This window comes from Eublepharis macularius, chromosome 12 (genome assembly GCF_028583425.1).
Source record: "Eublepharis macularius isolate TG4126 chromosome 12, MPM_Emac_v1.0, whole genome shotgun sequence".
Classification (NCBI taxonomy): Eukaryota; Metazoa; Chordata; class Lepidosauria; order Squamata; family Eublepharidae; genus Eublepharis; species Eublepharis macularius.
Genome location: NC_072801.1, coordinates 4,441,603 through 4,469,348, shown reverse-complemented (window position 1 = coordinate 4,469,348; position 27,746 = coordinate 4,441,603). Strand labels below are relative to the sequence as shown.

At 48.2% G+C, this 27,746-nt stretch overlaps 1 protein-coding gene and 1 non-coding gene across 2 annotated transcripts; one reads left to right on the top strand and one right to left on the bottom strand.

The window, feature by feature from the left end:
- Positions 1-9,499: 9,499 nt before the first annotated feature.
- Positions 9,500-27,420, top strand: LOC129338481 (methyltransferase-like protein 22). Its single transcript, XM_054992754.1, has 10 exons — positions 9,500-9,933; positions 11,867-12,023; positions 13,431-13,778; positions 14,808-14,848; positions 14,930-15,074; positions 15,208-15,279; positions 16,070-16,123; positions 16,315-16,369; positions 19,450-19,618; positions 26,301-27,420. Exons 2-10 carry the CDS (start codon positions 11,867-11,869, stop codon positions 26,364-26,366), a joined length of 1,107 nt encoding a protein of 368 aa, XP_054848729.1. The 5' UTR covers positions 9,500-9,933; the 3' UTR covers positions 26,367-27,420.
- On the bottom strand, positions 24,065-24,151 carry TRNASTOP-UCA (transfer RNA opal suppressor (anticodon UCA)). The gene has a single exon. It is a non-coding gene; the product is annotated as a tRNA-Sec (tRNA).
- Positions 27,421-27,746: the final 326 nt, after the last annotated feature.

The following is a 27,746-nucleotide window of genomic DNA, read 5'->3' as shown; positions in this document are numbered from 1 at the left end:
ATTTGATCCATTCAGATGGCTGGTAGAAGATGATCTTAATCTGAAATGGAAGCAAAGGAGGAAGAAGATGAGGCTTGCCAACCTCCAGTGGGACCTAGAGATCTCCTGGAATTACAGCTGATCTCTAGGCAATAGAGAGCAGTTCCCCTAGAGACAATGGCTGATTTGGAGAGTGGACTCTATGGCATTATTCTCCGCACAGAGCCTTCCCTTTCTCAAACCCTGCCCTCCTCAATTCCCAGCCCCACATCTCCAGGGATTTTCCGATTGAGACTTGGCAACCCTCGTGCCGGAGGACGCGTCGCACTACTCAGGAGGAGGGATCTTCAAAGCAAATACAGAAGGTCTTTGGACTGAAGGCTAAGCGGAGAATGGGTGAAGGAGCACGGGCCACCTTCCATGTTGCCAAGGAAAGAGGATCATTATGAAAAATTCAGAAGGGAGGGAGAGATGTCACTTCATGGTTGTTGGGAAGCGAGATGCCTTCCTTCAATCCGCTCAGCATCCTGGGAGCAGGGCAGAGATAGGAATGTGGGGGGGTGGGAGGCTACGAGCCAGGCTTCTAGCACTCCGCACTGGAATGAAGGATGTACTGCCTCCCCAAAACACACTTGGGATCACAGGGGAAGAAAAGGCATGCTGGATCAGTCCCAGGTGCAGCCGTTCGTAATTGTGGGGAAACCCACAAGCAAGGCATGGACTGCTCCCCTCCTCAGCAACTGAAGCCTCCAAAGGTGTACAAGGGATGGGCTTCGTCTGAACCCATAAGGAACCTCCCTGCTGTCACTTAGTATCCAAAAGGAGGCACAGCAGCTTTTCAGCTAATCCCGGAGAAAAGCTGACAGGAGTCGGGGAGTCAGTCCAAAGGGACAATAGGCTAAACCCGCAGAAGGATCCTTAAATGGGATTCTCTTAATTCCTCTTGTCCAAAAGCCAGGAACCCATTTCTATTCCCCCTTTAAGGAATCGGAGTCACTTTCGAATCCATTCCTCTTTTCTGAAGAGGGAGATGGGAGCGAGATTCGGTTATTTTATTCCGTTTTCCAATAATAAACCAGCATGGTGTAACAACGAGAGTCCTGGATCAAGAGCTGTCAAGGGTGGGTGACGGGTCCAAGATCACCCATCTGGAGGTTGTGGCCAGATACATGAGACCCAGATCCATTGCCATGGAAACTTGCTGAGAGACCTTGGGGCAGCCACACCCTCTCAGCTTAGCCTCCATCTCACAGAGTTGTCATTCTAGGGATAAAGTGGAGGCGAGAGGATTTCGAATCCACACTGGGGAGAAAGGCAGCACAGACAGTGAGTTTGTATGGATCTCAGGCCCATCCTCAGCCATCTGTTCCTGCTCCACGGGTTCGGCTTGCTCTGCTGCCAGATGGTCACCAGCCACCTCGCTACTAACTCCACCTTCGAGAGTGGAGAGGCGGTTTAGTACTTCTCTTTGAAAAATTGCCTTGGAAGTGCTCCTGTCTGCCCTCGTTCTCTTTGCCCTGCCCTGAGCAACAGGTGCACCCCTCCTTGCTTGTTCCAAGGCTGCAAGTCACTTCACTATGTCCTGCCTGCCCAGGACATCCTACTCTTCATCAGAGCAAGAGACAGTGGGTGCAGCCCGCTTAGGGGCTGGCCTTTTTGAATAACTTGAGCTAGTTTTCACTAGGGGAGTTCAACCTAGGGTACAGGCATTACCACAAATTGCTGGCCTAGATACTGTGGCAATCACAAGAATATGGAAGAGTATAAGCCAAAGATCTTATTGGGCAAAATCCAGGTATTTCAGAAGGTGTGCTCCTTGATGGCAGATTTGGAAGTATAATGAAACAGAGAGATGGCAGTTCGTAATTTTGGTCAGGTGTTACCTGTCATTGGCAGAGCCCTGGAAACCTGTACGCTCTCACTGCATCTGGGTCAGCAGTCCAATCTCCCATGTAAATCCACACTACATCTAACACTCAGCTTGCCTCGTCACTGTACCATCTCCTGTTCTGCTATGCAGTACAGATCTTAATTTAACCAGAATGTTTGTTCAAACACAGAAAGATGAACAAGAGTAACAATATTACTAAGAAATGGTAGCAGTGGAGGAAGAAAATTAAGTGAGAAGAAAAATAGCTTGTGTTCTGATCATAGTATTAGAAGAGAAAGAGTAATGCTGTACCTTTTTCAGGAGGGGGGAGCAAAAAGGTAGAATTTCAGAGAAGTCAGGAGGACTCTTTATCACTGGGGACTCCAATTTCTTTCTGCCGGAGGCCTCTTATGGATCTCTGATACAGTGTGATGGAAGCAGTAAAATGGCTGACGCAGGAAGAGCCAACCACAAATTTGCTTTGAGTCACAGAGTAAAGATCCTTGTATTGTAGAAACAGCTTCTACCAAGTCCATGTTTTTAGAAACTTGTACAGCAAATCAAAACTCCAATTGCTTTATTGGAACTGAAAGGGACCCTCAAATTGACCACTGAATATCAGAATGGCGGTATGACAAGTTTCAAACTAATCCCAAGGAGAAGGCTTAGGGGTTTCCTGATTCCGAGGTTGGAGACACGGGCAAGCTAGTTGAGAGTGGGTTGTGGAGGACAACAAATGACTTCCATGCCTGGGAGAATGAGACACATGCTTTGAAGAAAGGCTGATTACCTTCCAGAGGATCCCTTTCGTCGACGGCGTCGTCATCCTCATCTTCTTCCTCGAAGATTACTTTGAGTGACAAAAGTAGAGTAAGTCGAAGGAGATATCGTCTATCAGTATCAAAGAAAAGATTTCAAGAACTTTTCAGTGAAGTTTTTTTTTAAACTTAAAGGACTTTACTGCTGCTGATGAGTCAATGTGAATCACTTGAGCTATTTTTCCCTAGGGGAGTTCAGAACTTCTGAACCGAGTCTCAGTCTGGAGTCCCCAGAGCTAAAGAATTCCGAATTACCACAAACGGCTACTCTAGATACTGGGGCTATTACAAGAATACGGGAGAGTGCCTGCCAAGGACATTCTTGGGCGATAGCCAGATATTTCAGAACATGTGCTCCTTGAGGGCAGAGTTGGAATTATACTGGAGCAGAGAGGTTGCGGTTCCTAATTTTGGTCCGGTGTTATCGATCAGAAAAGTAAGGAATCTCTTTAGCCCTGGAGTCTCCAACCTTTTAAAACCAGTGAGCGCATTTGGATCTCTCACTCGGGGCAATGGATGCAGTAAAATGGCTGCTTCAGAAGGAAGAGCCAGCCACAAAATTGTTACTAAAGTTTTCTTTCAGTCATACAATTAAGATCCTTGTTATGTGGAAGCAGCTTCTGCTAAAGCAATGTTTTTAGAAACTTGTACAGCCAATCAAATCTCCAATGGCTTTACTGGAACAAAGAGGGACCCTCCAAGTTGCAAGTGAATATCAGAAGGAAGGTACGGCATCTTTTAAACTAAACCCAAGGAGGAAGTTAAGGGGTTTCCTGTTTCAGAGGTTGGAGAGGAGGGGGAAGCTGGTTGAGAGTGGGTCGTGGAGTACAAGGAATGAATTCCATGCCTGGGGGCAGAAAGGCAGATTACCTTCCAGCCGTCTGAACTGCCTATACCAGTTCACTAGACTGATATCGTCCTCCTCTTCTTCCGAATCGTCTTCGATTGCATTGAGTGACAAAAGTACAATAAGTATAAGGAGACATCGACTATGAGTGTCATTGTAAAGATTACAGGAGCTTCTCAGTGAAGTTCTTTGAAAACTTAAAGGACTCAATTGCTGCTGAATAGTCAATGTGAATAACATGAGCTAGTTTTCGCTAGGGAAGTTCAACATTAGGGTACGGGCATTACCACGAATTTCTGCTCTAGAGACTGGGGTAATCACAAGAATATGGAGGAGTATAAACCAAGGATCTTCTTGGATAAGAGCCAGATATTTCAGAACGTATGTTTCTTGAGGGCAGAGTTGGAAATATAGTAGAGCAGAGAGATGGCAGTTCTTCATTTTGGTCTGGTTTTATCTGCCATTGGTGGAGACTCAGACATGTGTACCTTCCCACTTTATCTGGGCCAGCAGTCCAGTCTCCCCTGTCAATCAACACCACATCTAACACTCTTTCTGCCTCTTCACTGTATCATCTCCTGTAGTACTATGTGATAGAGATCTTAAATTAATCCACATTTTAGTTCCACACAAACAGAGAAAGATGTAGAAGAGGGCTCTCAGAGGGCCCGCTGGCCTTTCCCTTAGATTTGATAGGCACAAACCAAAATTCCGCAAATGGAAAATACTGTCAGAGAATGACCGCCCACTGTCAGGAAATGACTGCCTCCCTCCACAAAAATGGCCACCAAGATACAGTGGCAGGGAGCTGGGGATGAGAGGAGAGCAGCCTCAATGCCCCCAAGGGTAAGAACACGTGTGTTGTGGTTCAGTAGGCTTACCATCTCCTGCCGATGGTTCTCCTTCCTCAGCCACTGTTCCAGCCTCATGCTCCGTGGGCTTGCATTCTTCTGCTGCCACACTCTCGGTTACTAGATGAGAACAAACCAAAATTCCCCAAACAGAAATTACACCCTGCCCACTGCCAGAAAATGTCCGTCTTGCTCCACAAAAATGGCCATCAAGATACAGTGGCAGGGAGCTGGGTCTGAGAGGAGAGCAGCCCCAATGCCCCAATGACAGGAACAAGTGTGCTGTGTCTCAGTAGGCTTACAATCTCCCTCCGATGGTTCTCCTTCCATAGCCTCATCCTCTGCCGGCTTGCCTTCCTCTTCTTCTGCCACACCTTCATTTACTAGATGAGAACAAACCAAAATTCCCCAAACAGAAACTACACCCAGCCCACTGCCAGAAAATGTCCGCCTCGCTCCACAAAAATGGCCACCAAGATACAGTGGCAGGGAGCTGGGTCTGAGAGGAGAGCAGCCTCAATGCCCCCAAGGACAAGAAAACGTGTGTTGTGGCTTAGTAGGCTTACCATCGCCTTCAGGTGGCTCTCCTTCCACATTCTCAGGCTCGGTGGGCTTCTCTTCTGATTCCACGCCTTTGGTTACTAGATGAGAACAAACCAAAACTGCCCAAACAGAAATTACACCCTGCCCACTGCCAGAAAATGGCCACCTCACTCCACAAAAATGGCAACCAAGATACAGTAGCAGGGAGCTGGGACTCAGAGGAAAGCAGCCCCAATGCCCCCAAGGACAAGAACACGCGTGTTGTGGCTCTGTAGGCTTACCATCGCCTTCAGGTGGCTCTCCTTCCACGTTCTCAGGCTCGGTGGGCTTCTCTTCTGATTCCACCCCTTCGGTTACTAGATGAGAACAAACCAAAACTGCCCAAACAGAAATTACACCCTGCCCACTGCCAGAAGATGACTGCCTTGCTCCTCAAAAATGGCCAGCAAGATACAGTAGCAGGGAGCTGGGGCTCAGAGGAAAGCAGCCCCAATGCCCCAAGGACAAGAACACGCGTGTTGTGGCTCTGTAGGCTCACCATCACCTTCAGGTGGCTCTCCTTCCACATTCTCAGGCTCGGTGGGCTTCTCTTCTGATTCCACGCCTTTGGTTACTAGATGAGAACAAACCAAAACTGCCCAAACAGAAATTACACCCAGCCCACTGCCAGAAGATGACTGCCTTGCTCCTCAAAAATGGCCACCAAGATACAGTAGCAGGGAGCTGGGGCTGAGAGGAAAGCAGCCCCAATGCCCCCAAGGACAAGAACACGCGTGTTGTGGCTCTGTAGGCTTACCATCACCTTCAGGTGGCTCTCCTTCCACATTCTCAGGCTCGGTGGGCTTCCCTTCTGATTCCACCCCTTCGGTTACTAGATGAGAACAAACCAAAATTCCCCAAACAGAAATTACACCCAGCCCACTGCCAGAAGATGACTGCCTTGCTCCTCAAAAATGGCCAGCAAGATACAGTAGCAGGGAGCTGGGGCTCAGAGGAAAGCAGCCCCAATGCCCCCAAGGACAAGAACACGCGTGTTGTGGCTCTGTAGGCTTACCATCACCTTCAGGTGGCTCTCCTTCCACGTTCTCAGGCTCGGTGGGCTTGCCTTCTGATTCCACGCCTTTGGTTACTAGATGAGAACAAACCAAAACTGCCCAAACAGAAATTACACCCTGCCCACTGCCAGAAAATGGCCACCTCACTCCACAAAAATGGCAACCAAGATACAGTAGCAGGGAGCTGGGGCTCAGAGGAAAGCAGCCCCAATGCCCCAAGGACAAGAACACGCGTGTTGTGGCTCTGTAGGCTTACCATCTCCTTCAGATAGTCTCCTTCCACAGCCACCGTTCTAGCCTCATACTCTGTGGGCTTGCCTTCCTCTTCCTCGTCTGCCACCCCTTCGGTTACTAGATGAGAACAAACCAAAACTGCCCAAACAGAAATTACACCCAGCCCACTGCCAGAAGATGACTGCCTTGCTCCTCAAAAATGGCCACCAAGATACCGTGGCAGGGAGCTGGGGCTGAGAGGAGAGCAGCCCCAATGCCCCAAGGACAAGAACACGTGTGTTGTGGCTCTGTAGGCTTACCATCGCCTTCAGGTGGCTCTGCTTCCCCATCCTCAGGCTTTGTGGGCTGATGTCACATGTTCGGTTACTAGATGACAACAAACCAAAATACAGAACGTACACCCAGCCCACTGCCAGAATATGACTGCCTTGCTCCACAAAAATGGCCACCAAGGTAGAGGCATGGAGCTGGGATTGAGAGGTGTAGCTAACCCAGACCACTACTGTGCCTAGACGAGTAGAAAAGTTCAAACCAGCAGAGTGCTGATTCTCGGCCAAACCACTTAACGACTCTGCTACAACAGAAAATGCCTGTCCCACTCCACATAATGGCCACCAAGATACAGCAGCGTCTGGTGTTGAGAGGATTAACTCTCCAAGGCTACCTACTGAGCCGCGGAGAGTATTGAAATTCAGCAAAGTGCTGGCCCCCGGGCAAACCAATCAACCACTAAGCTACATTAAACCTATCGAGGTGGCCAACCAAGGCGAATGACTAGCGATGGAGCACGGTAACCTCCCCCTCAAGGGGGGCTTTGTTAATATTCAGTACAGTAAAGATCCTTGTGTAGTGGAAGCGACTTCTGCCAAAGTTACGTTTTTAGAAACTTGTACAGCCAATCAAATCTCCAGTGGCCAATCCGAAGCTCTCTTTGACAAGTGCTGCAACTGGCCCAGCTCATTTTCTAAAAAAACACTTGGAGGGCACCAGGAAGCTGTCAGTGGGCATAGTGATTCTCAACCCTGGTCTTTGTTGGTGGTCTCCCATCCAATGACTAACCAACATGGATCAAAGCACCACATTTGGGGATGTTTGGTTTCTTCTTGATTTGTTACTGCCTTCGCACTATCCTTTCAAATATACATTGCTATTCTCAGGTCTTCCTCCTCAACTTCCTTTCTTTGTGCACATCTCTCCTCACCATTATGCATAATGGATGCAGGACTTGACCAGCCATCCATTGGCATCCTTAGACTAGGGCCATTTCCACACGACTTACCTTCATCCAGAACGCTGCAGAACGTCGTGAAAAAACATGGAAGATAGCGTCTTCTTGTCTGAGTTTTGCCCGACGTCTGCAAAACTCGCGCAGGAAGACACTATCATCTGCGGGTTTTTTGTGATGTTCTGCAGCGTTCCAGATGAAGGTAAGTAGTGCGGAAATGTCCTAGGTGTTTAGAATACAGTCTATTTCTCTTCTTTTCTGACATAGCCTTCATATTTTTTGTCCATCTATAGCCTATTATTGGAGTCTTTTCAAAACCCACTAAATCAGTAACTATATGCCAATATTTCCCAATGAAGTTACTAATTTTATTTGACAATGGGGTGTAGTCTATTGACCTCTCTCTATATATATGTATTTTAACTGCAGAAATATGAATTGTTTTATGATTTTAATTGCTATTAATTATTTCATGTGTTTTAATTGTATATGTTGTAATCTGCCCTGAGCCTGCTGGTTGCAGGGAGGGCAGAATATAAATCAAATCAAATAAATCAATAAATAAACCTTAAGAACCTGTTGGATTCTATAATTTTATGTACAAGTAACGAGCTTCCAGGAGTTAAAGCTGCTCTGTTTCTAGCTGATTCACCTACATTTTCTGGGTGACCCCGTGTAGGAATAGCATACTCTGAAGTATTAAATTATGTTTTATATTTATTGTTATGATAGGAAGGGTTCATATACTGTATAAATATTTATTGTAATATTTATTCATGTTTATAAGAGAAAGAAAAATACAAAGACAAATTATGACACTATTAGAGAATCTTTACTTGTGCTTTCCCTAGATAGCATTTATAGTGGTCACACAGCTGCAGAGGAGCCCTTGTGTCGTTTGTTTTCAGTAACCTCCCATTAGACTGTAGAGATCTCCCTGAATTACAGGGAGTTCCCTGAATTACAGTGGAATTCCAGTTTAGGTTCAAGGTTCTGGTTGCAACCTTTAAGTGCCTTAGTGGACTGGGACCAGCTCTCACCCTACATTACCTGGAGAATGCTTTGTCCGTAGAAAAACAGCTGCTAGTGATCCTTGGCCCCAAGGAGAGCCACCTTGCCTTGACAAGGACCGGGGATTTTTTGGACCCGGCCCCACCTTGTAGAACTCTGTGTCTTTGGAGACCCAAACACATTCCAGTCCCAGACCCCTTCTGTTACACCCAGGGGCTGTCACTGCACTGAGGGGCCTGTCAAGCCTGTCCCAGAAGAGTCTATGTGGGCCCATAGACTTTCCTTCAAAATCCATTCCACGTTTTCTTTGCTCCTTTTTTTTTTGCTCTAACGTATCTCAAAGGAGCCCATGCAAGTCAATGGGCATTCCAAGTTCCCATTATTTCCAATAGGCATTCAAGCCTCTCCCATTATTTTCAATGGGCAATCCTGTCATTCGTTGACTCCCAATTCCAAGAGGGGAGGGTGCAGTGTGGCCAGACTAACGGGGCCGCCCACTTGCTCTGTCTCCACGGAAGGGAAGAGCTTCCCCCTCAGCCCTGCACTTGGCTGGTCACTCTCTACCCCTCAGTCGGCTGTGAAAGAAACGGGGGGCGGGGGGGGGCACTGCACGAGCCCCACCGAGGAAGGGCGTGAGGCAATCCTGAGTCCAGAAAGGCGAGAGGCCGAAGACCCGGATGGGGCCCGGCGGGGCTGGGGGCTTCTGCCACACAAGCCCTGAATCACAACGGGCGGCGTATCAGACACGGCTGGAAAGGGAAACGGGAGGCAGATCTGCGCCTGCGCTTGTGAACACCCGGCTTCATACGGGCCAAGAAGCTGCTGGCCGAGAGGCCTGAGGAAAGGGCAGCGGACACGCAGCGGGGCGGCCAGGGCCTCTCCGTTGAGGGGCGGGTTGACCCAGCGCGGCGCTTCGGCAGGTCGCCGTGACAACCCCCCAGCAGCGGCTGCGGATTGGGCGAGGGCGCAAGGAGCCGAAGGAGGCGGGACAAAGCGACGCGCGTCCCCTCTGGGATCCGACGGCGACGGAAGTGAGTGGGCGGGGCGTGGTGGGCCAGAGGGGGAATGGCGGCGCGCGGCTTCCGCCCGGCTGCTGAGGGACGGGAGCCGCCGTTGTGACCCCCCCCCCCGCGGCCTGCTGCGCGGCTGCTGCTCTCGCCCCTGGTCCCCGTTTCCCCCGCGCGGCCGTGTGCCCCCTCGGGCGAGACCATGCCTCTGAGCGTGCGCAGAGGGCCTGGGAAGCCTCACCCCTGCTTGACATGAACCGCGCGGGTTGTCCGCGTTCGGAATCAGAGGCCCCCGGGCGGGGGGGGGGGGTGGAGAGGGCCTTCGCCGTGCCTGCGCCTGTCGCGCCCAGGTCGCGGCCTGTGAAAGAGCAGCCCGAAGATCTCGTCAGAATACAAATGCAGTCGTTGATGGACAGGAAATGAAGGGCCCGGCTTTTCTGTCCCTGGGCACCGAGAACTGCTTCCCAACAGCACCTTAATGTGATTTAATGAGGCAAGAACTTAAAAAAACAAGTTGCAGTTTAGATCGATCAAGCGAAGCCCCCAAACCACACCAGACTGACACAACCGCACGAACTTTTTCATTTCTCTTTCTGTATATTTAGGTGATGTGAAATTTTTGAGCCGGAAAAATTAGTTTGAAAAACAAAAGCCTTAATTTTTCTGATCCTCTAGTGATCTTCGGGTCCTGCATCCCTTTTAGGAATCAAGATTATTTCGTAGTAGTTATTGGCACTATCCTAAGCACAGTTACATCATGCATAATGAATGCAGAAGTGCTGCTTAGGATGGCCCTGAAAACAGCGGTTTTCTAGATTTACTAGACTCCTTGGCATAAAGCTGTGCAAAATCACATGCCTCCAACCACAAATGACTTCTGTGGGAGTCCTCTATGGTCCTCTCGCCTCTGCACTACATTGAGGTGGGGGTGGGGGCATTGTAAAACAACTTTCGGTTAACCTTTGATCCTTTTGAAGTCCAATAGCAAACTTAACAAAATTTGTGGTAAGCGTTGGTGAGCCACAGGTCACTTCTTCAGATACAGCTGGGATGTGAGTCCATCAGTCCTTCTGTCTTGGAGAGTGGAGTGATTGCAGAAGCTGGTGAATTACAGTAGCAGGTGGGATTGGATGGGCATATGTGCTAAGAAATCAGCATTGGCAATGAGACAGGAAGCTTTTGTCTCGATTCAGTCCAGGTGGATGGATTGTCTTGAGCTTCATTATCAGTTGCAGTTAAGCGGTCTCTCTTAAAAAGGGACATCCGAGCTGCTTTGCATCATTCTCAGAGGCTGTCTTTGTGTTACTGTTCTTGGACTGCCTTATATTTTGAATGTCCTTGCTGTATTGGTGGTTTAATACTGTGTGGTGCTAACGGAATTGAGATGTATGGAAGCTCACAAGGTTATGCATTCACTACCACCACCGCCCACTGTATACTGATGTGATGGAATGTTCTGCTTCTTATTCATTCATTTATTTAAAACTTTTTATATTGTGCCTTCCCTCCTTAGACTCAAGTCTAGTAACAATATAGTGACAAGCTTCAACACTTCAAAAAAGGTTCATTATTAAGATAAAACGAAGCACACCAGATAAAAACAAAAATTAGAAACCAATACAAATAAAAGCAAGGATTAAAACCATGCACGGATTATAAAACGAGTGTGTAGATTAGAAGCACAGCTAAATCTGCCTAAACAGTTGACCCTCTACCAAATGCCCCTGAAATAAAACTCTTGCAAACCTTCCCAAAGGTAGTCAGTGGAGACACCTCTACTCAGGTGGGCAGCTCCAGAGGACTGCACTGAGAAAGCTAGCTGTTGCTGAGGAGAGAGATGTTCTGTTTGCTGCAGGGAGAAAGAGAAGCTGCAGAATGTTTCTGATGTGGAGCAAGAGAGCCTCTCTGAGGTTTGGACGGAAAGGGGGCGGGGGGGGAGGGCTGGGAAACGGAGTAGGAAAATGGCCCTGGGAAGCAGGATGGCCAAAGGAGCAGTGACTGGGCCATGGTGACTTGAGAAGCAGGGGTCAGCGGTAGGATCGCCAGCTTCTGGCCACTCTCCTTGGGCTTGAGCAGCTCTGGGCCAGACCCAAATTCAGTCGCAGCCATCATGCTCCATCATTGTGCTAAGAAAAGTTTCAACCGCTGAGGCTGCTGTGGATGGAAAAGGAGCTCTGCTCAGAAGGCAAAGAGGTGACACTTCTGCTGGTAAAGCTGGGGTGAGACTTCATGCCAGGCTGTGGAACAGGCCGGAGCAACAACTGGGGCAGGGTGGGGGGGGGAGGGTTAGGAAACAGCACAGATGCATACTGGTTTGAAATAACTGGCTCTTCGTCCACAAGTCTCCAGTAGATGTAGAATAGGTTCACCACCAGAGAGGGGTATTTTGCATGTTCATCTTAGCAATGTGTGTCTTCAAATTTCAGATGCTTCCATCTCTAGCACACCATAGCAGGTACGGAAGAGAGAGAGAGGCTATGGACGAGGTGACGTTTCGGAGCGATACTGTGCTGTCGGATGTCCACATGCATGCCCCCAGCAAAAGGCATCTTCTGGTGAGGCTGAACACAGCTGGCCAGCCAGGTAATCTTTCAAAAGGATCTGTGGCTTTTCGCAGGGGGAGTCTTTTTTGCCACAGCCATTATATGAAAACCAGTGTCTAGGCGTTGGCGAGCAGCTAATGACCCCATCGCTGTGTGAGCTGTCAGCCTTTTGTGGAACTTTTCCAAGCATGTTCCATCTTCTGTATGGAGGTTCCTGAGTTGCTAGGATCCTCACTAAACCCATCCTGTTTTCATGAAGTCAAGATAGTTGGTGGAGCTTTCCAGAATCTATCTATTTCTTCTCCGCTGATGAAAACTGAGTCCTTGACTCTACCTAGGTGTTAAAAACAACTTCCTAGGACTTACGTATGCCTTGCCCCATGGTTGAGGCTTTCTGCAAATCTTATACTTCCCTTAATTGACTGTTGTGTAAGATGGCCAAGAGCTTTGTTGAAACATAAGGCATAGTGCTCCACACAATGAGGCTAGTAATACATAACCTTGAGTTAGCATCAGATGTGCCTGCCAAGTGCTGCACCGTGTGTGCAAATGACACACTGCCTCCCAGTGGCCTTATAGCAGGGGTCAGCAACTGAAGACAAAAGGGCCAAATGTGGCCTGTCAGCTATCGCTGTAGAAGCAAGAGAGGAGTATGAAAGAGTAAACTGTGCCAGGACTTCTTTGTAGGGTGAAAGGTGCCTTTTTACTCCTCCAGTATTATTGACCATAGTTTTATACTTCTAATAGGCAGCACAGGACAGGACAGGAAAAAGTCGAAGGCTGATAAGCGAATAAGACAGTGGAGGTGAAGGAAGACCCTCCTTTGAGGAGTTCCGGAAGAGCTTTGCCATCAAGGAAGGAGATGTGATGGACGAGGAAGCAATAGTGGGGCAGATTGAAGAGAGCTGGACCAGGGGGGAGCCAGAGTGGAGAAGCGAAAGGCAGACAGGAGCGATTGGTAGCAGAGAAGTTTCCCCACAAGGGCCCTGATCCGGCGCTAGTGTTTCTCGTGGGGTGCAGCTGTGGATCCCAGAAGGGATTTCCTGGGCTACGTTTAGCATGAGAGCTGCTTTGTCCGATTATGGTGGAGGACTAGAATCTTGAAACGGTTGCAAAGCCTGGTGGAAAGTCAGGACAGGGATATGAATAATGTGGTGAATAATTCAGCAGAGGCGTCGTCAGAGTCAGAAATGAGTAATACCAAATCCGAACGCGTGAAGAAGCTCCTTGTCCAAAATGAGTCGTGTCTTATATCGAGGTTTATTGAACGGACAGATCTTTGGGGAGATGCAGATGAATTGTTGCGTTGGGGGAGGTCTAGTTCTGAGAGGCTTCATCGAGCAAATATCATTCCTGTGTTTACCAGTCTTGGTTCTGATGGACAAAATATTAACAGCGACCGTGCTTATTACACTGCACTATCAACCCTCAAATTGTTCCCTTTTAGTGTTTCTCTCGCAGTTCAATCTCCTTTTGGACAAAAGTCACCAGAAAAAAGACAAAGACTTTAAAAAACAAAACATTAAGTGCCGGCTCAAATACGGAGAGGAATTGGATAAGGGGGGAGAGAGCGGTGATCACGAGGAGTCCAGCAAGGAAGGAAACGGCTCTGAAGGGATTGAAGCTCTGCTGGACAAAGATGGGGATTTGGAGGTTGTCAGAAAGCCCCGACTGCCTGATGCAGAAGCTGAGGGTCTTTCCAGGGACAGAGTCTGTCCCATCCTTTTGACCAGAGGCAAATACGTCGTAGAAGAGGAAGAGCTCGAGAACAGCAGCTGTGACATTATTAAGATAGGTCAGTGTTTGAACACAGCCTGAAACAGAGTTCATATTTTATAGTGTGATCTACCTGTAATTCTGGATGGAGAAGCCTCAAGGGGTAGGGCATCTCACAGGCAAGGTGCCACTACTGAAAAAGCCCTGTCTCTGGTTGCCACCCACCTCATCTCTGAAGTCGGGGGCCCAGAGAGCAAAGCTTCAGAAGAGGATCTTAGCTGGTAGGCTGCATGGTATGGGTGGAGACGGTCCTTTAGGTACCCTGGCCCCAAGCCGTGTAGTACCTTAAAGGTAAGAAACAGCACTTTGAATTGCACCTGGAAACAGCACAGGCTTGAATGCACCCCTGCTGCATTCTTGAAGAATTGATGTTGCTAAACGGTTTTTAACGTCAGCCCCACATGAAGCAAATCAGTAACCTAACCTGGATACCACCAGAGCCTGGATCGCCATGGCCAGGTCATGCTTTTTGAGGGATTGCCACAGCTGGTGTATCAACCAAAGCTGGCAAAAAGCATTTCATGCCACGGAGGAGACCCGAGCCTCAGGAGCCAGCAGCACGCCCAAGCTACAAAGGGAGACTGCATCCCGAGTCCTCCGAATCATTTATTCCATGTCAATGAATACATTTTTCTAAATAAAATTCCACCATAGGCACATTCAGGAGGGTCCCGTGGGGAGCCAGGCAGAGCCAAACACTTTGTGCCAAACACTTCTTGAGGTCAGAGCCAGTTTGGTGTCGTGGTTAAGAATGCGGGACTCTAATCTGGAGAGCCGGGTTTGATTCCCCACTCCTCCGTTTGAAGCCAGCTGGGTGACCTTGAGTCAGTCACAGCTCTCTCAGAGCTCTCTCAACCCCACCCCCCTCACAGGGTGTTTTCTTGTGGGGATAATAATGACATGCTTTGTAAACCAATCTGAGTGGGCATTAAGTTGTTCTGAAGGGCAGAATATAAATCGAATGTTGTTGTTGTTTCACAGAAATGTGTTAAAATGAAATAGCCTCTAACTGGAGCAGTTTTTCCATTGCTTGTTTTGATTTTTCCAGAGCACACTATGGCAACCCCTTTAGAAGATGTGGGCAAGCAGGTGGGTAGCTTTTTGGAGGCCCCCGCCCGTTTATTCTTCGTTCCTGCCATCCTGTACTGACTCTGGCCTCCTCACTTGAAGGTCTGGAGAGGGGCGTTCCTGCTCGTGGACTACATCCTCTCTGAGCGAGACTTGTTCAAAGGCCGTACAGTGCTCGAACTTGGGGGAGGCACTGGGATTGTCAGCATTGCCATGGCCATGAATGCCAAGACTGTTTACTGCACAGGTATCCTTTCAGAACAGATCTTGTTTTTAGAAAGGAGCTTAAAGGACAGTCTGTCAAGCTGGTACGTTTGAAGGCAGGAGAAACTTGAATGGTTCAAAGGAGCATGACGTTTGCGTCTCAAATGTTTTTCCAGATGTTGGTGAAGATCTCCTGGACATGTGTCGACGCAACGTAGCTTTAAACAAAGACATCACTGAGCCAGCTGGTAAGGCCTCTTTGCAAACTGGAAAGATGAGCCAGGGAGTTCCTCTTGTAAACCGTTCCTTGGGCATGCCTCTTCTCCCAATTTAACACCGTTTGGAACTTTAAGTTTTATGGCTGCAGCTGAAGAACTCTTGGAATGTGAGAGAGTAAAAATGGTGTTTGGTTGGCATTGCATTGAGCGTAGGACCCAACGCTCCTTGCCTATTTCAGCAGGGCATTGGGCTCACGATTCTCAAAGGGCAATGACCCGTGCCAACCATCTCTGAAGTGGAGGGGGCTTGGAAAAGGGGCAGGGAATCTGCTGTCAAACAAAGCATGCCTGAGACCTTGCATCTCTTTGCTACTCGGTAATCTCGTTTGTCCTTTATATGTATTTCAGTATTTTCCTTTTGTGGTGGTGTATATTTTTGAACAGATATAGAAGTAGCAAATTCCATGGAGGAACAGGGACTCATTAACTTTGGGCAGTTTGATATTTAAAACTTTCTGCCATTTACATGGTGTGGGTTCTGTTCCCCAACGTGGGTGCTGGTTGCTTGGGAGAAAAGGGGGCCGAGGCACGTTTTAAACTAGTGAAAAAGATCTGTGTCTTCCTAAGAGCCCAGTTCCCAGGGCAGTGGAGGGGTGGGGAGGTGAACGCCTCTCGGGGCACAGTTAACATTTCTCCTCGTTTCGGGCTAGAATTCTCCCTTCTCTGCATTTCTTAACCTGTTATCATGATGATTTTTTTCTGCATTTCCTAATTAACTTCTGTTAACACTGGTCTTCTCTTACCACTCAACAATTTATAGGAAGCGAAGTGAAGGTCAGGGTGTTGGACTGGCTGAAGGATGATTTCTGCACTGGTAGGTAACTGCTTGAATTTCTTTCACGTTAGGAGTCGCCACCATTTCCTCTCCATGAGTTTCTGATTACTGCTGTTATCCTTGGGCTACAAGGGGTGACAAAGGTCACAAAGTTCCCCAGACCCAGATTTGCGATGAGTTGCAACTTCCTGCTGCAGTGGCTGAAGTACTTGGTTTTGTATTGGCTGCAGAGTCTGATGTTTCCTATAGCTGGTCTGACAAAGAGATGGCTGAGCTTTGGAGCAGGTGGTTATGTTGTTTTCTCAGGAAACTTTCCCAAGACTTTCTGGAACAAGCCAGTTAGACTCTTTCCATATTTGTTAGACGAAGCCTGAGAGTAAAGAAATCAAAGTTGTTAGACTCGCTCTACATTTGTAAGCACAACCTGCTCTTCATAGTATATACAGAAAACAGTCGTCCTCTCCAAGGCATCAAGAAGTGTGTGGGAATTGTTTGGATGGGAATTGTAGCCCCAAGCTCCAAAACGCTGCCATTCTGTTCAAGACCCTTGCAAGAAAGGCAGATGGGAGCGCCTGCTTAGGAATGAAAAATCCCGGAACTTCCCTTGACTCGTCCAAGCAGATAAAGATAACCAGGTGTGCAGCAGTGAGTTCTCAGAGAAGTAGTATTGGGCAGGAGGGGTGAAAATCTCTCTAGTTAAAAGTAGGGGCGAGTGGAGGGAGCACCATTGTTGGACTTGGTATAAAAATCTACGCTAAAATTTCGTGTGGGGGGGGGAGGGGCACATTGGAGCTAAGGAGCTCTGGCATTCCGGTTGAGGAAGTTGAAAGCCTTCCTCCAGCCTAAGAGCTTCCTTACGACTTCATTGTTTCTCCCTCCAGCAGAAGAACCACTTAAGTTGGAGAAAGGTTCTTGGTGGATGGAAGGAGGCTTCAGACATGGCTGCTGTCAGTCCTTGTCCTTGACGAAGCACTCCGGAGGGATGCGCAAAACAGTCTCGACAGTCCTGCCAATAGCCCTGCCGGGGACATCCGTGCTGTTCTCCCAGAAAGCGGGAGGGGGGTTCTAAGGGGCCGCTGCACATTTGCTGTCCAGCGAGAACGCATTCTGCCCATCTTGATGTCTCTTCATTGGCTGCCTGGCCCAGTCCCACTGAAGGCGCGTCACAGTCGGGGGGCCGCCTGTCCCAGAAGACTCCCACACGGCAGTTTTTGCTTCTCCCCGGAAGAGACTCTTTGCCATCCCCTTATTTGCCAGGGTAGGATCCATTCCTACCCAAACACGGGCGTTGTCCCCTTCTGTCTCCTTGTTTTGAAACAGTTTCCCAGAGGAAGTGAGGATAATTCCCTCCTTCCTAATCTTCCTAGAACGGTGCAGAGCCTTACTTGTTGAAGAGGGCATTTGGGGCAGGCTGAATGTTTGGGGGCTACAGATTTTGATGCAGGGTGTCCTGCATGGTTATAGTCTGCCTTTTTAAAAGACTTTTGTTACAATGGTAACGTTTTCTCAAGTGTTCAATTGATTTATGATTTTATATTTTATATTAATTCCCCCTGCTCCTTGGGCCTCAACTGTATTGGGAGAAAGGCAGGCTGAGAATTTTTTTTAAATAAGTAAGGAATCGCTGTCATGGGGAGGGAAATTAACAATTAGAAAATCTCCCCGCCCAACAAATTTACACATCTTTTTAGCGCCCCCCTCCCCAGTCAGACAAGGAAGCCAGTCTGCCTGCCATACTACTGGGGGGGGGAGGGGTGGCTAGTAGTATAGTTGCTTTCTTGCTTCACTGTGTCTTTGCTACGCTTTGTTTGGTTTGAGCAGTGTTATCAGTACAGCTGAGACTGAGCATGTGGGAACCGACCGACCTTGAGAAACTCGCCTCTGCATCTTATCCAGGTCTTTCATGCTTTGCAGCTCTGCATCCACTTCAACTGACTGTCGTTTGAACTGGGGGGAGAAGACTGAGGGTATAACTTTTCTGGGAGGACTTTGCTTTGGCATTCCAGGCAATTACTATGTACAGTGTACTTCAAGGGAGCAAATCTCTCATAAAAACCTTTAACTCATACAGCTGTGACTGATGATGTGGAGAGTCAGAGAATCCCCTAGCCAGGCCTGACACCCCCCAGCTTAGTCAGAACAGAGAGTTTCTGATATCATCCTTCAGGTTATTGTTTAACATCCCTTCCCCGTTCATTTAATTTCTTTCTATTGATTTTTGTTTTGATTTCCAGGGTAGAATACCAGTGACAAAGGACTCAATTCCTAGGAGATTGACGAGCAAAGCCTGTTGTTGATAGAGATAGCAACAACACAGAATCTCTCCCCTCCCCATACATGTGCCATGATGTCCTTCCTTTAGCCAACCAGTCTCAAACAGCAAGGGAACTGTTGGGTTCTCTTATTTACCTGCAGTGTTTGAGCGGTATTTGCTGTTGTGTTCATCCGTTACCATCCAGCTTTGCATTTTAAGATGAGCCTTGCAAAATTATTTGAACTGCTTTCAGCAATCACGTTCTTCCATATAAGCTCACATGACCATTCAGATGGCAGGCCATTTCTGCTATGATGCTTTATCTATGGGTTGCCCTCTACCAGGCACCAAACGAGCAGATTATGTGGCATCAGACCCAAGACATGGCTGTTCTCCCAGGCATTTGTGAACTATTGCCGCCTTCACGTGCTTCAGTTCATTTTGATTCTTATTGCTGCCAGCTTCTTTTTATTTGTTATTTCATTTGATGTCTGTCTTAGGCTGTTTTATTCTCATGTTTCATGTTTATGATTTTTATGATGACTTCGGTACTTTTTGCTGCTTCTGCTTTTTACAATGCATTATCTTCTGCTTCTTCTGCTTTTACTGGTCCATAATCTGCTTTTCTTTTACTGCATTCCTTACTATTTATAATGGCAACTACCTCAGACCAATTTCAGGTGGGTAGCTGAGTCAGTCTGTAGTAGAAGAGAAAGATTTGAGTCCAGTAGCACCATAGAGAGACCAACTAGATTCCCAGTCACTAAGGTGCTCCTGGGACCGATTCTTGCCACAGACCAGTTTCTTTGCAGAGCATAGATCAAGATTCCTTAAGCTCCTAGAGGAGGAGTTATCCTGAAGCCTACAGGAACGGCTTGCCCCAAGGAGGTCCAGGGAACAGCCTCCCTCACAGCAGTGAGGTCTTAAGAATAATAGTAAAGGTGGCGGTTGCAGGCTGTCTGGAGCCATTAGTGGACAGTGGTGTTTGGTTCCTGTTGGACTGAACTGCTGTTCCATGATGTTGTATTTTAAAGGTGGATGCTGTGAAAGGTGCTTTGGAGAAGCAGGATGTGCATTTTCGAAATAAAAGAATGGCTGTTTCTGCCACCAGGTTCAACTTCACCTTACGACACATGGATGTTGCTTGTGAAGCATACTGTCACTTTCAGAATACCCTGGATGACCTGGTGAACATCAGGGACGGCAGAATGAGTTACGCCATCGAGCCTCTCGCCCTCTCCTTTCCGCAGCATATTGTTTACGAGCGAGTGGAGCAGTTGGTGGGTATTTTCCAGAAAATGGATTTCTACTCTCTGGTCAATTCCCAGTTTAACCACCATTAGCAAGTCAGAGAGCTATACCAGCGGCAGCACTGGGGACTTACGTGAGCCATTTCATGGCAGACCGAGCATTTCCCTACAGCTGTGTCTTGTGGTACGACCAACAGTTATCTTTCAGAGGAGTGCGCCCGTCATCCTTGATTTTCTCATTGAGAAGCCGCCTGTTAACGTTTCAGGTACCCCCACCCATAAGTCCCTTTGAAAGCCGTTGCTTTTAACAGAACGTAGTTCATAGAAGACCAAGGTTATTTGCCAAGATAGTTACATGAAGCCCCCATTTTCAAAGGCAGCAACACTTCTAAGTACCAGCTGCTGAGGGGGGAGGTCTTGCCTCCAAGCCCTCCTTGAAGGCCCTCTGGGAACATTTGGTAAACCACTCTAGCGGGGAAAAGATACTGGACTAGGTCTGATGCTGGCCCATTGGTCTAATCCAACACGGATGCTCTTAACGTCTCGTATTAAAAAGCAAAACATTCCGTTGCAGGAATAAAGAAGGGTGCCGAATGAAGGAAACCTGAAATACTTTAGTTGTAGGAACTGGCCACCATTTTTATTCCCACTGCGTTGGCTGCTGCTGTCTCCGTTGGTGACGTTTTACACCTATAGAAGGAAGCGTTGGTGGCAGTTTAGGCTGCTGGGTAGCCCAACGGTCTTGCAGGTCTAGTTTTGCAGAGTCTGTGTGCAAGCAGGTCACATCCGTTACTGGAGAATATGGTGATGGCCGCTTAACGAAGGTCTGTGTACAAGTTTCTAAAACATCTCTCACCTCATAGGAGTAGGTAGGTAGGACCATTGGTCACTTACTGTGAAGGTTCCTTCTTCTCTGAGGAAAGAAGGACCTCTTTGGGTGCTTCCCACCATCCAACCAGGGAGGCAGGAACTAATTTTTTCTACCTCTTCCTGCCTGGCGTTTTCCTCAGTTTGGGTGACTCCGCAAAGCAGTGATCTCAACATCCATCAACACCTGCAAACTTGCAAAAAACACTTTGAGATATGAACAGGAATGGTAAGTAAAAAACAGCTCCAAGGAGGTAGAAGAGTGAGGCATCAGCATAGAAGAGAACGAAGACATAGACGAGGGCAAGATGTCCTCTATTCAGAGCAGAAGGACCCTTCACGGTAAGTGCCCGAAGGTCCTTTCTGCCTCTGAGGCGGAGGACGACTTTGGGAACTCCCAAAGTAATGATCGGTTCTTGGGAGGGTTGTTGTCTTCATCCAAAACTACGTGCTTCGGTATTCTACCCAAGGCAGCATCTGCTGAACCATACCGGTCCAATTGGCAGTGCTTCACCAAGGTCGAGACCAATGACCATCTCATCGTCTGACAGACTTCTCTCGATGTCTTACTGTGAAATGCTGCATTAGCGGTGGTGCTCCTCGCTGAATGGACAGTTATTCCCAGAGAAACGGCCTTGTTGAGGAATTTGATAGTAGAACCTATGGCTGCTGAAGGTGTTTTCCCCCTAAGTTGGGAGGGGAGGAGAAACATTAATGAACAAGAAGTCTGACTTAGTGATTTGTTCCATTTGGACACGGAAGCCTTTAGCATTCTCCTGACATCTAGGTTATGCCTGAGTCCCTCGCCAGGGTGTCTCGGTTCTGGACAGAAGGATGGCTGGCCTATCTCCTGTGTTCTGTGGCATTTGGAGCAGACCTTGGGAAGAGAGGTGGGGTCTGTACAGAGTACCACCTTATCTTAGTGGAGGATGCAGAGCTCAGTCTTGGCAGACGGGTTTAATTTCGAGATCCTTCTGGTGGATGTAACTGCAGTCAGGAAGATAGTTTTAATTCTCAGCCGTCGCAAGGGCACGTCCTTGATCGGTTCCAAAGAATGTTTGGCCAAGGCTGACAAGACAGTTTGAAGTCTCCACGTGGGGAAGCGGTGGACTGGAGGAGGACTCTTGAGTATTGCCCTTCAAGAAAACGCTTGACATGTGGATGGTTGGGTAAATTGAATCTTTCCACTAGAGGGAGGACTGTGGTCAGAGTTGCAACCTGTTTCTTGAGCATAGCTGGCCGGTTTTGAGACTGTCTTGATGGAACCCTAGGATTGCATCTAAGGAAGAGTTTAGAACATCCACAGCTTTTCTTTCGCCCCACCTGGTGAAGGCTTTCCTGGAGGAGTTGTAAATCCTGATCGTGTACTGTTTCCTGGAGGACAGAAGGGGGTCGGTCACCTCTGTAGAATATCCCTGTCTGAGGAAGGAACTTCCACATGGTTAAGTATGGCCAGCCTGGATGAAAGAGCCAAATCAGACCCTACTGCAACATAAGTGGAGACATCAGTAGGGATGAGAGGCATAGATACTGACATCTGTTGGAGTGTGGAGAATCACGGTCGGCGGGGCCACCAGGGGGCAACCACTGGTACTTCTGCTCCTTGTTCTTTGATCCTTCTCAGGAGTTTGGATATGATGGGAATGGAGGGAAATGCACAGAGGAGACCTGGTGGCCATGGCAGTATCAGGGCAGCCGTCACTTCCGCCTGTGGGTGGAAGAATCTGGTCATATATCTTGGTTGCTGATGATTGAACTGGGATGCAAACAGGACCAGGAGTGATGTTCCAAAGTGTGGTGTGATCAGCTGGAAAAGTTCCTTCTTGAGGGACCCCTCCCCCTGCTGAATGGTCTCTCTGCTCAATCAGTCTGCCTGGATGTTGATTATGCCTTTGATATGTTTGGCTCTGATTGAGGCCAAGTGGCCTTCTGCTCAAGTAAGTATCGAGACCATTTCCCTGTGGAATCTTGAGGACTTGGATCCCCCCTGTTATATTGTCTGTACGATCAGGATGTGGGAGTTCACTATCTGATCTCTGAACTGAAGCAAGGCCTGGCAAATCACTCTTAGTTCCAGGATGTTGATGGGAAGATGTGTCTTGCTTTTTACCCAATGATCCTGGACTGGACCTTAGTCCAATGTTGCCTCCTAGCCCGTGAATCTGGCATCTACGAATATCTGTTGTTCCTGAGGGGTGATGAACCCTTTGGCTTGCATTAGGTTGGTGTCCTTGGTCCACCATCTCAGACTTGTTTTGACCCAAAAGCAGTACCTTGAGGGTTATGTCTGCCTTCTCCATGATCTGTTGTTGGTAAATTCTGAAGAAGATCTGAAGTGGTCTTACGTGCAAACAACCCCAGAGTATTGTGTTGTTATTGGAAACGGCTTGGCCAGTGTCCGGAGAGATGATGTCTTGCTCTTCTCAATAGTCTTGGACTACCTGATCTTTCTCTGATGAGAAACAGGCAGCATCTTTTCATGTCTATGATCCTTCCTAGATGTTCCAACCTTTGGGAAAGAGAGGTCTGGTTGAACAACCTCTGAAACCGATCCCAGAGTCTCCATCCAGAAGTGTCGCAACTTGATAAATCTGTTCAAAAACTTGAAGTCTAGTATCTCCCTCCAGTCCTCATTCTTTCTGGGAACTATGAAGAAGATTGAATACAACCCCCCCTCCCCCAGTCCTTTTTTGTTGTGAGGTACATGCTGTACTGCTCGAATATCTAGGAGATGCTGGATTGTCTTTTGGGTTATGATTCTTCTCTGTTGATTTTTGCAAAGGGAGGAGACAGGAAAGCATTCCAGTGGGTAGTTTTCTCCTCCAGTGGAGTAGTCTTGAGACACTACTTTTAAGATCCGGGCATCTGACTGTGCGTCGACCCACACTTGGTGATAAAGAAGCAGACGACCCCTCCCTGGGTTAGTTTGCAAGTCATGCCTTGGAGGGCATGGTGTCAAAGTCAGGTCTCTCGCCACAGGCAGGGGGCTGCCTGCTCGATCGTGGTTCAGAGGAGCCTCTCTTGAAGGATTGTCTCAAATAACCCCATTCTGGCCACTTGGGGTCTAGTCAAGGTTTTGCTAATGTGTGTTGCGAACGAAATGGCTGTAAACCAAAGGCAATGCTTTCTTTTCAAGAGCATCCCAGAACCGCTTGTCCCCTGGAAAGAGTAATCCAGGATGATGTTCTTGGAATGGAAATCTGCTGGCCCTGCTCTCAGCCCAAAGGATTCTTCATGCCACTGCTGCCAAGGCCACCATTGCTCTCAAGGAATGGGTAGGCGTGTCCGGGATTGCGTCTGTTGCAAAGGAAACTGCCCTTCAGGACCCTATTTTCTCCTTTGAGGAGGCATTTATTATTGTCTAATCCACAGTATAGACGCTCTGGAGACAAAGGAGGATATAGCTGCCGCCTTGATGGCCATTACTGTGGCCTCGTGAGCTCTCCTCAGTGCTGCCTCTCCCTTCTTGTCCAGGTTGTCCCTGATTGAGCCCTGGCCGCCTTCTGATACAGGACTGAATGATTGTAGGGCAGCAACTGGAGTGCTGGCTGGCGTCCAGTATGGCGGTGGAGTGGGGAGAGGATGCAGCTTTATCGTTAGCTGATATTGTGCCTGAAAGGTGGAGCAGAATCGCTCTGTCGCTATACAGCTACAGGTTTGAAGCCTGCACCCCAGACCACTGAGGAACAAGCAGGCCTTCCGACTGGCAGAAACTATAGATTTCCCCTCTCGTGGTTTGCCTTAGTAAATTAATAAGGTCAACAGACGTGGGTATGTTCTGTGGCCCAGGTCTGTTACCCAACTGATGAGAAGGCTCTTGTTACGGTGGCAGGGCTTGGTCCAAAGGGAAGAAGCCTGCAGTGGGATCTCCCGATGGGAGGCTGGTGTAGATAGTATTCAGTGCTGCTATGGAGCTGGAAAGACTCCTCGTGTTTTTTCCCGCCAATTCCTCGAATTGGAGGAGAATGATGCTTGCAGCTGCATAGCAGGAGCACAAAGTTGTTTCTAGAATCAAAAAGAGTCCAGTAGCACCTTTAAGACTAACCAATTTTATTGTAGCATAAGCTTTCGAGAATCAAGTTCTCTTGATTCTCGAAAGCTTATGCTACAATAAAATTGGTTAGTCTTAAAGGTGCTACTGGACTCTTTTTGATTTTGCTACTACAGACTAACACGGCTAACTCCTCTGCAAAGTTGTTTCTGGTTCCCGCTCAGAGAGACTGGCTCTGAAATGGCTGACTCATCGCCAGCAGCATGCACAAGACGAAAGGCATATTGGGGCTGGATCCATTGTTCTCTGCCGTGTTCAAAGTGGCCACTGAGGTGTATTCTTGGTCATTGTCAAAGAAGCTGTCCTCGGAGTCCCTGGTTTGTATCCTCTGTTTGGGGGGATGGTGGGGCTGCCGTGGTTGCTCCTGCCATCCAGGGAGAAAGGGCCAAGAGGACAAGGGGGAGATGCTTCAGTGAAAAGTAAGAGACTGTCATATATGCCTGTCTGCATATCTGCCATGAATGTATTCTGTGTTACGTACTGGTCCTCTGAGGGCATGAGAAATTTCTTATTGATGTTAAGGCAGTAGGTTATCTCACAAGTATTTACTTTCTCTTTCCCTGCTGCCTCCAGAAGTGTCCTTGAAAGCTAGCTGCGGCCAGCTCGAAATGTATCTTTCTTAGGAACTGAGATGATTGCATTCTTTGGTCTGTCTAGCCTAAACCTAGCTTCTCCCTGACACCCCCCTCCCCCGGCTCTGATGGCGGGAACGTTCCCTATAACTATCACCAACCCCAGTTACATCACTTCTGCCAATTTCACTTGTCTGAGCACCTTGAACTTGATGGATCTCTAATAAAGTTACTTCAACCAATACACCTGCGTGTTTGCTGTGGAGAACTTGAGGATTCTACCTGCCAAGAACTGACAGATACAGTCAAAAAGGTTTAGAGGAAGAGGTAAGTACAAGAAAACAAGAAGTAAGAACGAGAAATACTCTAGCTGGCAGATCCTGCTACAGTACTGCTCTTCCTAGAGGCAGGAACAGAACTGAGGAACGGGTGTCCCATGCACCAGACAGGAAGAGGAAGAAAATGAGTTCCCGTCTCCCTGATTGGATGGTGGGAAACACCCAAAGATGTTCTCTGCCTCAGAGGGAGAACGTGTTCTTCTGTGAAGTATAATTGCCCGCCCCCCCTCACCAGGAGGGAGTAATTAAAATAAAATGGAGCTCCCACCAAAGATATTTTTTTGCTTCCAAATAATGTGCTTCCAAGCCCAAGCTCTGCTCATGACCTGACTTTAGGGTTGCCAGTCTCCAGGTAGTGGCTGGAGATCTCCCGGAATTAAAACTGGTCTCCAGGCCACAGAGATCAGTTCACCTGGAGAAAATGGCTTCTTTTGGAGGTGGACTCTGTGGAATTATGCCATGCCAAGGTTCTTTCTTTCCCCAAACCCCATTTTCTCCAGATTTCTCCAGTCTCCAGGAATTTCCCAACTTGGAGCTGGCAACCCTACCTGAGTTTGATCCTGGTGGAATCCGGGTTCAGGTAGCCGGCTCAAGGTTGACTCAGCCTTCCATCCTTCCAAGGTCGGTAAAATGAGTACCCAGTTTCCTGGGGGTGAAGTGTAGATGACTGGAGAAGGCAATGGCAAACCACCCCGTAACGAAAAGTCTGCCAAGAAAACATCGTGATGCAATTGGGTGCTTGCACCTTTACCTTTAAGTCCTAGATGGAAAATAGGGACCATTCACTCTTTTAATGGTTTGTTTTGATTAATGTTCTGCGAATGGTTAAGAAACCTTAAATCAGTTTTTCAAAATCTTTTTTTTTTTTTTTGCCCACCAAACAGGAGTTGTGGAAGATTACTGCAGTTCAGACCTCTAGAAAGAGCAGCTCTCCAGAGAAACAGAAGTAGGACTCCGAGACCTTTCTACAGAATTGCTTGCAACATAATTTCTTTGGAGGGTTCTGTCCACAGTACACCCTTTGCATGGAACCAGAAACTAAATTGGTTTGGAGTATGTCCAGTGAAGTTGATGGTGGGTGGATTTAGGATGAACAAGAGAAAATACTTCTTTATGCTCTTGAGTGATTAAAATATAAAATTCGCTACCAGAGGATGTAGTAATGGTCACAGGCATAGAGAGTTTTAAAAGGGGATTAGACAGATTCGTGGAGGACTGGTCTTATCTGTGGTTACTGGCCATGGTGACTAAAGGGAACCTCCATATTCATCAGCAGTAAACCTCTGAATACTAGTGCTAGAGCTGCTATAGCATAGTGGTTAAGTGGTTGGGCTGCAAATCAGCACTCTGCTGCTTCGAATTCCACCACTGCCATGAATACAGCAGGTGGCTTTGGGTAAGCTGCTCCTCCCAGCCCCAGCTGCCTTGTGAGGATAAAGGTCACACTGGCTTAGTTCTCCGCTCTGAGTGGGGAGCTCATCTGTCTAAAAGAGCAGCGTGTCTGTTCTGCGAGTTGCTGCAACTTAGTGGTTGAGTTGCCAGTCTGCGCTCTGGGGGTGCAACTCCCACGACTGCCGTGAGCTGAGCGGGTGGCCTTGGGGAAGCCGCTCCTTCGGGTCCAGCTCCCCAACTGTATTGTGGGGACAATGATAACGGACCTTGTTCCTCGCTCTGAGTGGGGCACTCGTCTTTCGAGGAGAGCGGCATATAAGCCCAGCTATTTATTATTATAAGTGCCGTGAGCTTTGCAGGTGGCCTTGGGGAAGCCGCTCCTCTCAGCCCAGTGGTGTCCAGCAGAGGGAGACATACGTGCAGCAGGAGTAGCATCGAGGGAAGGCCTTGACCTTTGTGGCCTGTGGTTGGCCCTCCATAACTAGTTGGCCGCTGTGTGAAACAAGGTGCTGGACTAGCTGGACCCCCACTGGTCTGATCCAGCAGGGCTGTTGCTCCGTTCTCATGTGCTTCATAGTCAATTAAAGGCAGATCTGCGTTGGTTGTGCTTTATGTGCTGCTTCCACCGTGTGCTTCATTTGTGCCCTGACCTCTCTGGATAGGATCCTACGGAAAGCGCCAGGAAAGGTGACTTTTGCCTGGCACTGCTGGTGACGATGAGGCCCCTCTTCCTTTATGCAGATAATTACTAATATTTTATGTCCTCTGCCTAAAACGAGCATTAAGAGCCACAGTCCTGGGCACCACAGCTAACAGGAATCCGTGGCTTCTGAACTGTCGTCTGGTTTCACCCGCCTTTGGGAGCGCAAAGGGTGTGCTTCACGGTTGAGAAGTGTTTTGTCTGATACCGAATCCCCGTGTGGCCTGAGAACCTCTGA